This window comes from Cetorhinus maximus, chromosome 14, assembly GCF_964194155.1.
Source record: "Cetorhinus maximus chromosome 14, sCetMax3.hap1.1, whole genome shotgun sequence".
NCBI lineage: Eukaryota > Metazoa > Chordata > Chondrichthyes > Lamniformes > Cetorhinidae > Cetorhinus > Cetorhinus maximus.
The window spans coordinates 50,650,021-50,667,041 of record NC_135892.1 but is presented as its reverse complement, the minus strand read 5'-3'; the positions used below and the strand labels follow the sequence as shown (position 1 = coordinate 50,667,041).

The window sequence follows — 17,021 nt, the reverse complement described above, 5'->3', positions numbered from 1 at the left end:
AGGGACTTATGTAGCTGGTAAGCTCAGATGGTAGTGAGTAAGACTCTTGATCCAAGGATCATGGGTGCAAGTTCCACATTGGGTGATGAGTTTTTACTTCATTTTCAATTTACTTTTTATTGCTTTTTAATGAAAAGTGTCCTTGAACCAAAAGTTCCAGTGAACTCTGAGGGAAAGCAGCAACAGGCAAATTCGTTGCACCATGGTTGGCTCTGCTGCACAGGGGAGGAGTAAAAAGTGTGGGAATGCAATAGTTATTGGGGATTCAATTGTAAGGGGAATAGATAAGTGTTTCTGTGGCCACAAACGAGATTCCAGGAAGGGTATGTTGCCTCCCTGGTGCTAGGGTCAAGGATGTCTCAGGGCGGCTACGGGACATTCTGGAGGGGGAGGGTGAACAGCCAGTGGTCGTGGTACACATTGGTACAAGCGACATAGGTAAAAAAAAAAGGGATGAAGTCCTAAAAGCAGAATATAGGGAGTTAGGAAGTAAGTTGAAAAGTAGGACCTCAAAGGTAGTGATCTCAGCATTACTACCAGTGCCTCGTGCTAGTCAGAGTAGAAATAGGATATATTGGATGAATACATAGCTGAAGAGATGGTGTAAGGGAGAAGGTTTCAGATTCCTGGGACATTGGGACCAGTTCTGGGGGGAGGTGGAACCAGTACAAACTGGATGGGTTACACCTGGGCAGGACCGGGACTGATGTCCTTGGGGGAACATTTGCTAGAGTGATTGGGGAGGGTTTAAACTAAAATGGCAGGGGGATGTGAACCTATACAAGGAGTCAGAGGAAGGGGAATCAAGGACAGGAACAAAAGACAGAAAGGGGAATAAGAAAAGTGAAAGGCAGAGAAATCAAGGGCAAGAATCAAATAGGACCTCATTGAAAAATAGTGGGAACGGGACAAGCCTTAAAAAGACAAGCCTTAAGGCTTTGTGCCTTAATGCGAGGAGCATTTGCAATAAAGTGGATGAGTTAACCGTGCAAATAGATGTAAACAGGTATGATATAGTCGGGATTATGGAAACATGGCTGCAGGGTGACCAGGAATGGGAACTGAATACCCAGGGGTATTCAGTATTTAGGAAGGACAGACAAAAAGGAAAAGGTGGTGGGGTTGCATTGCTGGTTAAAGAGGAAATAGTGAGGAAAGATATTAGCTCCGATGTGGAATCTTTATGGGTAGAGCTGAGAAACAATAAGGGGGTTGTATATAAATCCCCAAACTAGTGGTGATGTTGGGAATGGCATTAAACAGGAAATTAGAGACGCATGCAATAAAGGAACATCTGTAATTATGGGTGACTTTAATATGCATATAGATTGGGCAAATCAAATTAGTAACAATACCATAGAGGAGGAATTTCTGGAGCGTATACGGGATGTTTTTCTGGACCAATACGTTGAGGAACCAACTAAAGAACAGGCCATCCTAGACTGGGTATTGTGTAATGAGAAAGGAATAATTGGCAATCTAGTGGTGCGAGGCCCCTTGGGGATGAGCAACCATAATATGATAGAATTCTTCGTCAAGATGGAGAGTGATGTAGTTGATTCTGAGACAAGGGTCCTGAATCTTAATAAAGGAAACTACGGTGATATGAGGTGCAAGTTGGCTATGATGGATTGAGAAATGTTACTTAAAGGGATGACGGTGGATAGGCGATGGCAAACATTCAAAGAGTGCATGGGTGAACTGGAACAATTGTTTATTCCTGTCTGGTGCAAAAGTAAAATAGGAAAGGTGGCCAAACCATGGTTTACCAGGAAATATAGAGATAGTATTAGATGCAAGGAAGAGGCATACAAATTGGCCAGAAAAAACAACAGACCTGAGGATTGGGAGCAGTTTAGAATTCAGCAAAGGAGGACTAAGGGATTGATTAAGAAGGGGAAAATAGAGTACGAGAGTAAGCTTGTGGGGAACATAAAAACTGACTAAAAGTTTCTATAGGTATGTGAAGAGAAAAAGATTGGTGAAGACAAATGCAGGTCCCTTACAGACTGAAACAGGGGAATTTATAATGGGGAACAAAGAAATGGCTGCCCAACTAAATACATACTTTGGTTCTGTCTTCACAAAGGAGGACACATAACATATCAGAAATGTTGGGGAACACAGGGTTTAGTGAGAGGGAGGAACTGAAAGAAATTAGTATTAGTAGGGAAATGGTGTTGGGGAAATTGATGGGATTGAAGGCCGATAAATCCCCAGGGCCTGATAATCTAATCCCAGAGTATTTAAGGAAATGGCCCTGGAAATAGTGGATGCATTGGTGGTCATCTTCCGAGATTCTATAGACTCGAACAGCTTCTACAGATTGGAGGGTAGCTAATGTAACCCCATTATTTAAAAAGGGAGGTAGAGAGAAAACAGGGAATTATAGACCAGTCAGCCTGACGTCGGTAGTGGGGAACATACTAGAGTCCATTATAAGATTTAATACTAAGATAAAAGCAAAAAACTGCGGATGCTGGAAATCCAGAACAAAAATAAAAGTACCTGGAAAAACTCAGCAGGTCTCACAGCATCTGCGGAGAGGAACACAGTTAACGTTTCGAGTCCGTATGACTCTTCAACAGAACTAAGTAAAAATAGAAGAGAGGTGAAATATAAGCTGGTTTAAGGGGGGTGGGACAAGTAGAGCTGGATAGAGGGCCAGTGATAGGTGGAGATAGCCACAAAATGTCATAGACAAAAGGACAAAGAGGTGTTGAAGGTGGTGATATTATCTAAGGAACGTGCTAATTAAGGGTAGAAAGCAGGACAAGCAAGGTACAGATAGCCCTAGTCGGGGTGGGGTGAAGGAATCGAAAAAGGCTAAACAATTTCAGATCAACAATTTTAGATCATGAACTCTCTCCTCCATCCCCACCCCCTTTCCGATTCCTCCCCCTTTTTTTTCAAAAATTTATATAGATTATTCTTTTCCCACTTATTTCCATTATTTTTAAATGTATTTCCATCCATTGTTTTACCTCTACCGTTTAGCCTTTTTCGATTCCTTCACCCCACCCCCACTAGGACTATTTGTACCTTGCTTGTCCTGCTTTCTACCCTTAATTAGCACATTCCTTAGATAATATCACCACCTTCAACACCTCTTTGTCCTTTTTGTCTATGACATCTTTTGGCTATCTCCACCTATCACTGGCCCTCTATCCAGCTCTACTTGTCCCACCCCCCCCCCCCCCCCACCCTAAACCAGCTTATATTTCACCTCTCTTCTATTTTTACTTAGTTCTGTTGAAGAGTCATACGGACTCGAAACGTTAACTGTGTTCCTCTCCGCAGATGCTGCCAGACCTGCTGAGTTTTTCCAGGTATTTTTATGTTTGTTTTGTAAAAGATTTAGTAGCTGAGCACTTGGAAAACGGTGGCAGAATCGGACAGAGTCAGCATGGATTTATGAAAGGGAAATCATGCTTGACAAATCTACTGGAATTTTTCGAGGGTGTAATTAGTAGAGTTGATGAGGGGGAGCCAGTGGATGTGGTTTATTTGGACTTTCAGAAGGCTTTCGACAAAGTCCCACATATGAGATTAGTGAGTAAAATTAAAGCGCATGGGATTGGGGGTAGTGTATTGAGATGGATAGAAAACTGGTTGGCAGACAGGAAACAAAGAGTAGGAATAAACAGGTCTTTTTCCGAATGGCAGGCAGTGACTAGTGGGCTACTGCAGGGATCGGTGCTGGGACCCCAGCTATTCACAATATATATTAATAATTTAGATGAGGGAACTAAATGTAATATCTCCAGATTTACAGATGAGACAAAGCTGGGTGGGAGGGTGAGCTGTGAGGAGGATGCAGAGATGCTTCAATGTGATTTGGACAAGCTGAATGAGTGAACAAATGCATGGCAGATGCAGTATAATGTGGAGGTTATCCACTTTGGTAGCAAAAACAGAAAGGCAGATTATCTGAATGGCTATAAATTGAGAGAGGGGGATGTGCAACGAGACCTGGGTGTCCTCATACACCAGTCGCTGAAGGTAAGCATGCAGGTGCAGCAGGTGGTAAAAAAGGCAAATAGTATGTTGGCCTTCATAGCCAGAGGATTTGAGTACAGGAACAGGGACGTCTTGCTGCAATTGTACAGGGCCTTGGTGAGACCACACCTGGAATATTATGTGCAGTTTTGATCTCTGTATCTGAGGAAGGATGTACTTGCTAGAGGGAGTGTAGCGAAGGTTTACCAGACTGATTCCTGGGATGGCGGGACTGACATATTAGGAGAGATTGAGTCAGTTAGGATTATATTCGCTGGAGCTCAGAAGAATGAGGGGGGGATCTCATAGAAAACCTATAAAATTCTAACAGGACCAGATAGAGTAGATGCAGGAAGGATGTTCCTGGTGGTGCGGGAGTCCAGTACCAGGGGTCACAGTCTGAGGATACGGGGTAGACCATTTAGGACTGAGTTGAGGAGAAATTTCTTCACCCAGAGAGTGGTGAGCCTGTGGAATTCGTTACCGCAAAGTAGTTGAGGCCAAAACATTGTTTGTTTTCAAGAAGGAGTTAGATGTAGCTCTTGGGGCGAAAAGGATCAAAGGATATGGGAAGAAAATGGGAGCAGGCTATTGAGTTGGATGATCAGCCATGATCATAATGAATGGCGGAGCAGGCTCGAAGGGCCAAATGGCTTACTCCTGCTCCTAGTCTCCTTATGTTTCTATAGTTGACTGTATGTTGGGAATCTCATTTCCTGATTGTATATCTTTTTCATTTACTGAATCATCAGAAGCATGTTTTACAGAGGAAACAGTAATAAATGATATGTAAACTAGAAGTTTTTATTCTTTCATGGGATGTGGGCTTTGCTGGCTGGGCCAGCGTTTATTGCCCATTCCTAAATGCCCTTGAGAAGGTGGTGGTGAGCTGCCTTTTTTGAACTGCTGTGGTCCATGTAGCGCATGTACACACATAGTGCTGTTGCCAGGGTGGCGGGGAGTTCCAGGATTTTGACCCAGTGACAGTGAAACTATGGTGATATAGTCAGATGATCCAAGACCTTGCCGTTGGTTAAGGACTGAACAGACCTAAGAATAGATAACTTGAACTTTGTTAGTTTCTGTCAAGCCAACTCGTTTATTTTAATGCAAGTAGCTGATGCTTTGACACTGACAGAGGCAGCAACTAAGCATGTGCAGGAGGTGCTCCTTTGAGTATTGTGGCAGAAATAAACTGCCTTCTATGTGTGTCTTAACATTTGAGTTACCTACAGTCTTTCTAGTAATAATTTTGTTTTTATGCTAGAAGTAAATGGCTGATTTGTGATTATTGGTAGGATTCTCTTCAAAGGCGCAGTCTGTCAACCTTTGGCAATGACAGGAGCAGTAATGAATGAAATAAGTAAACTACACTGGGTTTTGATAAGTGCTAAATATACACAAGTAAAATGTTGCTACCTTTACTCATTGTCTACAATCTTAAGCCTATTGTTGTTATCAACAAAATTTCCGTTTGAGCTGTGATGGTATTACTTTACTGTGATGGTATTACTTTACAATATGTAATGGCATTTTACTTCCTGTTACAGCAACAGTGTTATGCTGGGGCCTCAGCCTCAGCAGGCTCAGAAGCATTATGGGATCACTTCTCCAATTAGCCTTGCCTATCCCAAAGATGTGGATGATATTTCTACTCGGAGGTTGATTGAAGCCTTGAAACCATTTGGAGTATTTGAAGAGGAAGAGGAATTAAACCACAGGTGGTAATCTTGTAATGGTAGATTTTATATATACTAATTTACCATTTGGTTTCTCATTGACCAATTTTAATGGTTTCTTTTAATGTTTCAGATTAGTTGTTTTGGGTAAATTGAACAATTTAGTTAAAGAATGGATAGCAGAAATCAGCGAAACAAAGGTAATACTACTTTTGCTTAAGCTAAGATATTCTGTAACTAAAATTTCAATGGATACATGGGTGGTTATATTACTCGTATTGTAGTACTTTAATATTCTTTTCCAGGAAATCCTTTGACAAGTGTTGTAGATAATGCTGTTGTATTTTTATTTCAGATTTCCAGCATCTGTGATATTTTTTGTTTTGTTGTGCTGTTATATGCTCCACCATTTTATAAAATTTGATAATTATTTACTGTAGGTTGTACTGCTATCACAATCGGTGGGGGAGCTTTCACTTAAATAGCTATCTGGTTTCTGGTAATAAGCTCAATTTGCCTTTGATAGTTTACTCATGGTTAATGCTTTTGCGGAAGTAGCTGCTTAAAAACTAAGTGTTTTTATTTTTTGTACAATTGAGTGCAAACTAAATTTTAGATATTTTGATTAAATTAGTTGTGAAAACTAATGCTTGTTTTCCTCAATTTTAATTTAAATCTGAGTATATGAATAATAATCACTTATTATGTGGAACAATTAGGCAACTGCTTGGTATTCCACAGGGCTTATTTATTGGGACTATTTGGATAATTGACTGTTTAGGTTAATAAATACATTTTAATAAAAATGTTTATGCTCCAAAGAGATGTACTCGTCAAAATTGAATTGTGTAAATTTCCACTGTAGGTTATTTGAAAGTAGAATTGGAGATGCCTGTAAACTTGTAAATTTAAAATAAAACTTGTGTTTTGCTGAAATGAAGGATACAGATATTTTTGACCATATCACTAAAGAATATTTGGTTATTGTGCATGTTTTCCTTTAAGTGGGATGGGGGATTAAAATGCCTGATTTCCTCTAAGAATGTGGCAACTCTTGTGTTGACTGGTTTTAATTTTTATTCTCAGAATCTACCACCGTCAGTTATAGTAAATGTTGGTGGAAAGATATTTACATTTGGCTCATACAGGCTAGGAGTGCATACAAAAGGTATGCTTCAATTTTTTTTCTAATTACTGTATTAGTATAAATTATTTAAGGCGATTGTCAAACTTACTGACCTGAAAAATGTTGGCACTTTCTGGGGTGCCCAAATAACTTGCAGGTGCTGATATTGATGCACTATGTGTTGCTCCACGCCATGTAGAAAGGAGTGATTTCTTCCAGTCCTTCTTTGAAAAACTAAAGCAACAAGAAGGAATCAAGGACCTGAGGGTAATTTATTTCCTATAAATATTGTACTCTGACAGCTGTTACCCAAACTGTTATTACAGGTTATTAGATTGATGTGTTACATGTTTGTGTGCTTTACATTGTGTTTCTGCTGCTCCTAAATTCATATGTTTGAATATTCCATTTTCATGTTCTGAATTTTCAGTATATTAGGAGCGGCTATGTTGGCTAAAGTTTTACATGCTCCACAGTTGGAATAGAAGTTGATAACTGCTTTGTAGTGGAAGTAAATGATCTTGTGTATTTTTAGTGTCTCTTTCCTGGGCACCGACTCCTTCCCTTTGAAAACACTTTCTTCACCCACTTCTGAGACCCATTTCTCTTTTGCAACTTCTGCCCTATCCCTTAATCTTTTTTTCTATTAAGGTTCTCAAACACGTTATTGCATCCCACCTCCATGCCTATCTCTAGCATTTCCTGTATGAACCCCAAAAATGGTGTCCATGCTGTGCATTATTCCTCTATGCTGTTTGACACAGGTAACCTTCCCATCTTTTCCTGTTACCTTACCTCCATTTTCCATGGGATCTCTCTTGCATGGTGGAACCCCTACCTACCTAACAAACAGCTGCAGCAATGTCTCCTTTTCCTGCCCCTGCACAGTCATTTCAAAACACTCATAAGGGTGTATCTTTGGTCTCGTCTTCTTTTGCATGTTTCCCTCGCTCACATCTGCTGTACCATCAGGCACAAAGTCAGCTTCTAAATCTATGTTGCTAGTACTGAGCTCTGCACCACCACCATCTCTTGACAACACGCTGATCTTTGTACAGATTTTAATGGTCGTCCAGTGCAAAATTGTGGCCGATTCATAACTTAAGACCAAAGCCATCATTTTCTGCCTTCATCAACCTCTTTCACTGTTAACTTCAACTTGTTTCCAGTTGCGCACACAAGCTGGATAGAACCTCAGGACCCTTTTTGATCTGGAGCTGAACTTCAAGAATGATTCATTATGAAAGAATTGAAAAATTGTCCACTTCATCCCCAGCTCAATTGCTGCTATCCTTAGCCATACTTTTAAAATCTTGATTGTTTGCTCTCATTTCACCCTGTATGAACCTTTATCCAAAACTTAGCTTCCCATATCCTGTCCTATTGTTTTATCAGCACTTGCCATTAAAGAGTACATCGCCATCCATAGTGTCTGTTAGGATTCTTCAATCTGTTTGGTTGAGGGGAGACCTTTGCTTGCTCTGTTCACACAGGTCCCACATTCCCTGTAGAGTGTGTGGAATTGATTGACTCTCTAAATACCCCAAGTCTCAGTACAAAAAAGCCCACAAAGTCTGTTGGCAAACACAAGTCTAATTGAGAGCAAGTGCTGTTCATTTGTTGCTGACTGCAAAATCCAGGCCTGTCATTTTGTCTATTATCTATCATTACTGAGTTGCATTGGCTCAAGAACCTATTACATTAAATTAAATTCCTTCTTTTAAGCCAGGGACTTATTTTTGTTTCCTTTGTGGAGCTACTGTTGACAATTGGCTGCTTTTTGTAACTTGGTTATGGCTACATCAATTTTCTGGTCCTTGTGCACTTGTCATTGAGGTCTACAGCACACAGGCCCTTCGGCCCATCGAATCTGTGCCAGTCAAACAAGTACCTAACAATTCTAATCCCATTTTCCAGCACTAGGCCCATAGTCTTGTATGCCACAGCATCGAAAGTGCACATCCAAATACTACTAAAATGTTACGAGGGTTTCTGCCTCTACCACCCTTTCAGGCAGTGAGTTCCAGATTTCCACCACCCTCTGGGTGAAAAAAATTCATCCTCACATCTCCTCTAAACCTCCTGCCCTTTCCTTAAATCTATGTCCCCTAGTTATTGATCCTTCCACCAAGGGGAAAAGTTCCTTCCTGTCTATCCTATCTATGCCCCTCATGATTGAGGTGTATAAAATTATGTGCCCCCTCAATCTCTTCTGCTCCAAGGAAAATAACCCCAGTCTATGCAATGTCTTCTCATAACTAAAAATCTCCAGCCCAGGCAACACCCTGGTAAATCTCCTCTGCACTCTCTCTAGTGCAATCATGTCCTTCCTGTAATGCGGATTCCAGAACACCCAATACTCCAGCTGTGACCTAACCAGCGTTTTGTACAGTTCCAGCATAACCTCCCTGCTCTTATATTCTATGCCTCGGCTAATAAAGGCAAGTATCCCATATGCCCTCTTAACCACCTTATCTACCTGTCAACTCTACCTTACAGGACCGGCGGACATGTACACCAAGGTCCTTCTGATCCTCGGTACTTCCCAAGGTCCTACCATTCATCGTGTATTCCCGTGCCTTGTTTGTCCTGCCCAAGTGCATCACCTCACACTTGTACAGATTAAATTCCATTTGCCACTGATCAGCCCGTCTATATTCTCCTGTAACGTAAGGCTTTCCTCCTCACTATTTAGCACCCCACCAATTTTCATGTCATCCGCGAACTTACTGATCAACCGTCCTACATTCAAGGCTAAATCATTGATATATGCCACAAACAGCAAGGGCCCCAACACCAATCCCTGTGGAGCCCCACTGGACACAGGCATCCAGTCACAAAAACACCCCTCGACCATCACCCTCTGTTTCCTGCCACTCAGCCAATTCTGGATCCAATTTGCCAAATTGCCTTGGATCCCATGGGCTCTTACCTTCGTTATCAGTCTCCCATGTGGCACCTTATCAAAAGCCTTGCTGAAGTCCAAGTAGACTACAATGCCAAATGCATTTCCCTCATCTACACACCTGGTCACCTCTTCGAAAAATTCAATCAAATTGGTCAGACATGACCTCCCCTTAACAAAACCATGCTGACTGTCCATGATTAATCCCTGCCTCTCCAAATGTAGATTAATTCTGTCCCTCCCAATTGCTTCCAATAGTTTCCCCACCACTGAGGTTAGACTGACTGGCCTGTAGCTCCCTGGTTTATCCCTTCCTCAGTACTTGCATAACGGTACCACATTGACTGTCCTCCAGTCCTCTGGCACCTCTGCTGAGGCCAGAGAGGTATTGAAAGTTATAGCCAGCGTCCCTGCTATCTTTTCCCTTGTCACACTCAACAGCCTGGGATACATTTCATCTGGGCCTGGAGATTTATCTACTTTTAAGCCTGCCAGACCACTTAGAACCTCCTCCCTTTCTATGCTAATTTCTTTAATTATATCACAGTCCTTCTGCCTGATTTCCATACCCACGTCGTCCCTCTCACTTGTGAACACCGACACACAGTAATCGTTTAGAACCCTACCTACATCTTCTGGCTCCACATACAAATTACCACTATGGTCCTTAATGGGCCCTACACTTTCCCTAGTTATCCTCTTACTCTTAATGTACTTGTAAAATAACTTTTGGATTTTCCTTTATTTTACCTGCCAATGTTTTTTTCATGCCCCTTTTTTGCTCTCCTAATTTCCTTTTAAAGTTACCCCCTACACATTCTATACTCTAGGGCTTCCGCTGTTTTGAGCCCTCGGTATCTGCCATAAGTCTCCTTTTTTCTCTATCTAATCCTGTATATCCTTCGACATCCAGGGTTCCCTGGATTTGTTGGTCCCACCTTTTTTGTCTTTACAGGAATATGTTGGCCCTGTACTCTCCCTATTTCCTTCTTGAATGAGTCCCACTGCTTTGACGCAGATTTACCTAAAAGTAGCTGCTCCCAGTCCACTCTGGCCAAATCATATCTGATCTTATTAAAATTGGCCTTCCCCCAATTTAGAACTCAGATTTCTGGCCCATCCATGTCCTTTTCCATAACAACCTTGAATCTTAATGGAGCTATGATCACTCTCTGCAAAATGCTCCTCCACTGATACCTCTATCACTTGCCCAGCTTCATTCCCTAAAATTAAGTCAAAGACCACCCCCTCTCTTGTATGGCCTTCTACCTATCAGCTTAAAAAGCTCTCCTGGATGCATTTTAAGAATTCCGCTCCCTCTAAACCTATCAAACTATGACTAACCCAGTTAATGTTGGGGAAGTTGAAATTCCCCACTATTACTACCCTATTATTTTTACACTTCTCGGAAATTTCCTACATATCTGCTCTTCTATTGCTCTCTGTTTGGGGGCCTATAGTACACTCCCAGCAATGTGATTGCTCCGCTTTTGCTTTTCAGTTTTACCCATGTGGCTTCATTTGAGGAGCCTTCTAAGATGTCATGCCTTCTTACTGCTGAAATTGATTCCTTGATCAATATTGTGATACCCCCTCCTCTTTTACCTCCTTCCCTGTCTTGCCTAAAGACCCTATATCCTGGAATATTGAGCTGCCAATCCTGCCCCTCTCTCAACCATGTCTCTGTGACAGTAATGACATCGTACTTCCATGTGTTAATTTGTGCCCTCAACTCACCTGCCTTATTTGTCAGAGTCCTTGCAATAAAATAAATACCATCTAACCTTTCCAAACTCCCTTGTGCCTAAACTGGCCTATAATTTCTATGCCTTCCAGCCTCACTTGCCCTCCCTTCCAATTTTGGCTGTGCATCTCCCCTGCTGCTGAACCTCCTCTCAGGATCCCATCCCCCTGCCAAGTTAGTTTAAACCCTCCCCAACAGCACTAGCAAACCTCCCCACAAGGATGTTGGTCCCATTCCGGTTCAGGTGCAACCCAACTGCCTTGTACAGGCCCCACCATCCCCAGAAATCTAAAGCCCTCGCTCCTGCACCATGTCTCCAGCCACACATTCATCTGGACTAACTTATTTCTGTGCTCAATAGCGGCACCGGACGGTAATCCAGAGATTACTACATTTTGAGGTTCTGTTTTTTAATCCGTTTCCTAGCTCCTTAAATTCTGCTTACAGGACCTCACCCCTCTTTCTACCTATGCCATTGGTACCAATATGTACCACGATCTCTGTCTGTTTGTGCCCCCCTTTAGAATGCCCTGCAGCCATTCAGTGACACCCTTGACCCTGGCACCAGGGAGGCAACATACCATCCTGGAGTCACGTCTACAGCTGCAGAAACGCCTGTCTGTTCCCCTTACTATCGAGTCTTCCCCTCTTTTTCCTCCCCCACCCCCGTGCAGCTGAGCCACTCAGTGCCATGAGCGTGGCTGCACTCCCCAAAGGAACATAGAAAACAGGAGAAGGAGCAGACCATTTGGCCCTTTGAGCCTGCTCCGCCATTCATTATGATCATGGCTGATCATCCAACTCAATAACCTGCTCCCATTTTCTCCCCATATCCTTTGATCCCTTTCGCCCCAAGAGGTATATCTAACTCCTTCTTGAAAACAGTGTTTTGGCCTCAATTACTTTCTGTGGTAGCGAATTCCACAGGCTCACCACTCTCTGGGTGAAGAAATTTCTCCTTATCTCAGTCCTAAATGGTCTATCCCGTATCCTCAGACTGTGACCCCTGGTTCTGGACTCCCCCACTGTCGGGAACATCCTTCCTGCATCTACCCTGTCTAGTCCTGTTAGAATTTTATAGGTTTCTATGAGATCCCCCTGCCCCCCTCATTCTTCTGAACTCCAGCGAATATAATCTTAACTGACTCAATCTCTCCTAATATGTCAGTCCCGCCATCCCAGGAATCAGTCTGGTAAACCTTTGCTACGCTCCCTCTATAGCAAGAACATCCTTCCTCCGAAAAGGAGACCAAAACTGCACACAATATTCCAGGTGTGGTCTTACCAAGTCCCTGTACAATTGCAGCAAGACGTCCCTGTTTCTGTACTCAAATCCTCTGGCTATGAAGGCCAACATACCATTTGCCTTCTTTACCACCTGCTGCACCTGCATGCTTACCTTCAGCGACTGGTGTATGAGGACACCCAGGTCTCGTTGCACATCCCCCTCTCTCAATTTATAGCCATTCAGATAATCTGCCTTTCTGTTTTTGCTACCAAAGTGGATAACCTCCACATTATACTGCATCTGCCATGCATTTGTCCACTCACTCGGCTTGTCCAAATCACACTGAAGCATCTCTGCATCCTCCTCACAGCTCACCCTCCCACCCAGCTTTGTCTCATCTGCAAATTTGGAGATATTACATTTAGTTCCCTCATCTAAATCATTAATACGCTGTGAATGGCTGGGGTCCCAGCACTGATCCCTGCAATACCCCACCAGTCACTGCCTGCCATTTGGAAAATGACCTGTTTATTCCTCCTCTTTGTTTCCTGTCTGCCAAACAGTTTTCTATCCATCTCAGTACACTACCCCATATTCCATACGCTTTAATTTTACTTGCTAAACTGATATGTAGGACTTTGTCGAAAGCCTCCTGAAAGTCCAAATAAACCACATCCACCGGCACCCCTCATCAACTCTACTAGTTAAATCCTCAAAATTCCAGTAGATTTGTCAAGCATGATTTCCCTTTCATAAATCCATGCTGACTCTGTCTGATTCTGCCAAGTGCTCAGCTATTAAATCTTTTATAATGGACTCTAGAATTTTTCCCACTACCGACGTCAGGCTGACTGGTCTATAATTCCCTGTTTTCTCTCTAACTCCCTTTTTAAATAATGGGGTTACATTAACTACCCTCCAATCTGTAGGAACTGTTCCAGAGTCTATAGAATCTCAGAAGATGACCACCAATGCATCCACAATTTCTAGGGCTACTTCCTTAAGTACTCTGGGATGTAGATTATCAGGCCCTGGGGATTTATCGGCCTTCAATCCCATTAATTTCCCCAACACCATTTCCCTACTAATACTGATTTCTTTCAGTTCCTCCCTCTCACTAAACCCTGTGTTCCCCAACATTTCTGGTATGTTATTTGTGTCCTCCTTTGTGAAGACAGAACCAAAGTATGTATTTAGCTGGGCAGCCATTTTTGTTCCCCATTATAAATTCCCCTGTTTCTGACTGTAAGGGACCTACATTTGTCTTCACCAATCTTTATCTCTTCACATAACTGACTGTAAAAGTTTCTATAGGTTTTATGTTCCCCGCAAGCTTACTCTCGTACTCTATTTTCCCCTTCTTAATCAATCCCTTGGTCCTCCTTTGCTGAATTCTAAACTGCTCCCAATCCTCAGGTCTGTTGTTTTTTCTGGCCAATTTGTATGCCTCTTCCTTGCATCTAATACTATCTCACTCTCACCGTTTTCCAACACAAAAAAATGGTTCTCGAGCGAGATGCACCATGGGAATTTCCTGACTACCTGCCTAAAACATTTCTTTTGACTGATGGTCACCCATTCCCTCTGTGTCTGCACTTCCGTAAGCTGCGGGTTGACCACGTCTAAAAACGTGCTATTCACAAAACTCTTAGCCTCGTGGAGGCACTTCCTGCCCACGTGGTCGGTCAGAGCGCAAGGAGCGTCTAGGACTTCCCACATGTTGCAGGTGGTACATAACACAGGACTGAGCTGCCCTGCCATGCCTCTAGTTGGGGAAAAAAAATCATTTTAGTCAAATACTGATTTTTTTTTTAAAAAAGTTAAATTATTTATGTACATTAAATAAAAACTAGAACCCTTACCTTTCCTTAGCTTAATCTATTTTGAACTGGAGAAAAACACTTGCCCACTACTCACCAATCAGCTGTCACTTTTGTGCTGACGTCATTTTTTGAAGTGACTGCTTCACAGCGATGTTGACTACAGGACACTCTTCCCAATTATTCCTGTTATTATTTGATGTAGCTACTTTCTCTCCTTTCTCATTACAGCAAATTTGTAAACCTGTTCCTTACACTATCTATCTCCATTCTTCTATTGGGGCGCCTCTTCCAGTTATTAGTTTTCTGTCTATGGCCATCTACTGAGATGCTGGTGGCTCTGGGTCTCTTTCCATTTACTTCCCTAATCCTGTTGCAGCCAAATCCTAGAATTCTATCCTTCCTCTAACCATGAGAAATATGGTAGAAGGTCCACTAAGAATACATTGGCGTGTGTATTTTTATATGGGCTTTTTTGCATCAGGCCATTAGGGGGAAGACGTTGGTATTTTTGTTTTACTTTGAATGTTTAGCTTTAAAAGTTAATGCCTAATAATGTTTGTATTCATTTACTTTTGCAGCATTTTGGCAAATTGAATGGCATTTTATGTAAGCTAACTGGTACAAATGAGTAGAAAAACATGGAGCCACTAGTGTACTACTTTTGAACATGTTAACCATGGAAATTGTAACCTCATAACTTCCTTTTTGCTTTATTTTTCTCCTCTTCCTTTTAACCCAAAGGGTTTTTTTTATAAATCAGTTGAGAGCAAGCTTCTACTTGACAATGGCCATTTGCTATAACAACATTTTCCAAGCAGTTTATTTTGTGCCATTGAATTTAAAACAGCAAATTAGAAATTGATTGCTAATACTGTGCCTCTTACGCATTTGGATATTTTTAATGCATTGGATATTTTTTCACTTGAGTGAAGAAACACCCTAATCCGAGGATTTCGACGCGCACCTAAACCTTACCTGTACGTAATAAAGATCTGAAGGGTGCCCAGTTGTTTTGAAATGGGTCTAGCCAAGGATTGACCCCTACTTTTTTTTGCTAGCTTTTTAAGAAGTTAATCATAATTGATGGTCCACATCTATCTTTTTGCCCTTTTTATTTTGCAGGCTGTCGAAGATGCATATGTTCCAGTTATCAAATTTGAACTTGATAATATTGAGGTAAGACTGCTCATAGTAACCTAATTGCACAAATTTGTAAAAGAATACAGTATACATTTTTTTTCTCTAGTAATTATTACATTAACTGGGCTTCTTTTGCACAGATGTAATGAAGTGTGAGCTTTTGTTCCACTTGATCCAAATCTGAGTTTCAAATTGGGATGTTCAATGCTTGGGCATGACTCTGACATTTATGGCCTCTTATCCCCATGGGGAGAGATCTTTTCTCCTGTTAATCTGGTCTCCAATTGAACAATGAAGGCCACAAACTCTTTTAGTGAAGGGCAAATCCATGGGGGGGATATAGCAGTAAGCTATGATTCTAAGTTTTTAAAATTAAGATGATACATAAAATTCACTGAAATAAGAGCTTATGTAGAAATACAAGTTTCAAGCTGCATGTATGTTTGTAATGCATAAATGATTTTAATGTCAACCATCTACAAGGCTCAAATCAGGAGTATGATGGAATGCTTTCCACTTGCCTGAATGAGTGCAGCGCCAACAACACTTAAGAAGCTTGACATCGTCCAGAACAAAGCAGCCCACTTGATTGGCACCCCATCCACAAACATTCACTCCCTCCACGGATACACAGTGGCAGCAGTGTATGCCACCTATAAGATGCACTGCAGCAACTCACCAAGGCTCCTTCGACAGCAGCTTCCAAACCCACAAACTCTACCCCCTAGAAGGACAAGGGCAGCAGATGCATGGGAACACCGCCATCTGCAAGTTCCTTTCGAAGTCACATACCATCCTGACTTGGAACCAATACCGCCGTTCCTTCACTGCTGGATTGAAATCTTAGAACTCCCTTCCTAAGAGCATTGTGGGTGTACCTATGCTACATGGCCTGTAGTGGTTCAAGAAGGTGGCTCACCACCACCTCATGTACAATTAGGGATTGACACTAAATGCTGGCCTAGCCAGTGATGGCCAGATCCCATGAACAAATTTTATTAAAAAATTCATTATACATGCTGGTATTTTTAGAAAAATTTGTTAGATTAACTAGCTCCAGATTTTCAGCAAATTCTTCTAGACACAATTAGAGGGCATTTGCTTAATTTACAATAATATGGTGATGCACATCTTTTAAACTCTCTTTCAGATCGATCTTGTATTTGCTAGGCTGGCTTTGCAAACCATTCCAGACAATTTGGACCTCAGAGATGATTCTCATCTGAAAAACCTTAACATTCGATGTATACGAAGTTTGAATGGTATGCAAACTGTTTACTTGATCTTGAATGTTACTTTTCAATGTTCGAACTTTTCTTTTGCCTCATGTTTTGCTTCCTAGTATACAGATTAATTAATATTTTGCAATTTTTTTTT

General features: G+C 41.7%; 1 protein-coding gene across 3 annotated transcripts in view; it reads left to right on the top strand.

Annotated features, from left to right (window-relative positions):
* The window catches only part of papolg (poly(A) polymerase gamma), a 65,431-nt gene that overhangs the window by 9,008 nt on the left and 39,402 nt on the right, over positions 1–17,021 (top strand). For all 3 annotated transcript variants that reach the window (XM_078556910.1, XM_078556909.1, XM_078556911.1), the window contains exons 3-8: positions 5,550–5,720; positions 5,812–5,878; positions 6,765–6,846; positions 6,962–7,071; positions 15,627–15,680; positions 16,795–16,906. In XM_078556910.1, the coding sequence (XP_078413036.1) occupies positions 5,550–5,720; positions 5,812–5,878; positions 6,765–6,846; positions 6,962–7,071; positions 15,627–15,680; positions 16,795–16,906 (596 nt within the window). The remainder of the gene's footprint in view (positions 1–5,549; positions 5,721–5,811; positions 5,879–6,764; positions 6,847–6,961; positions 7,072–15,626; positions 15,681–16,794; positions 16,907–17,021) is intronic.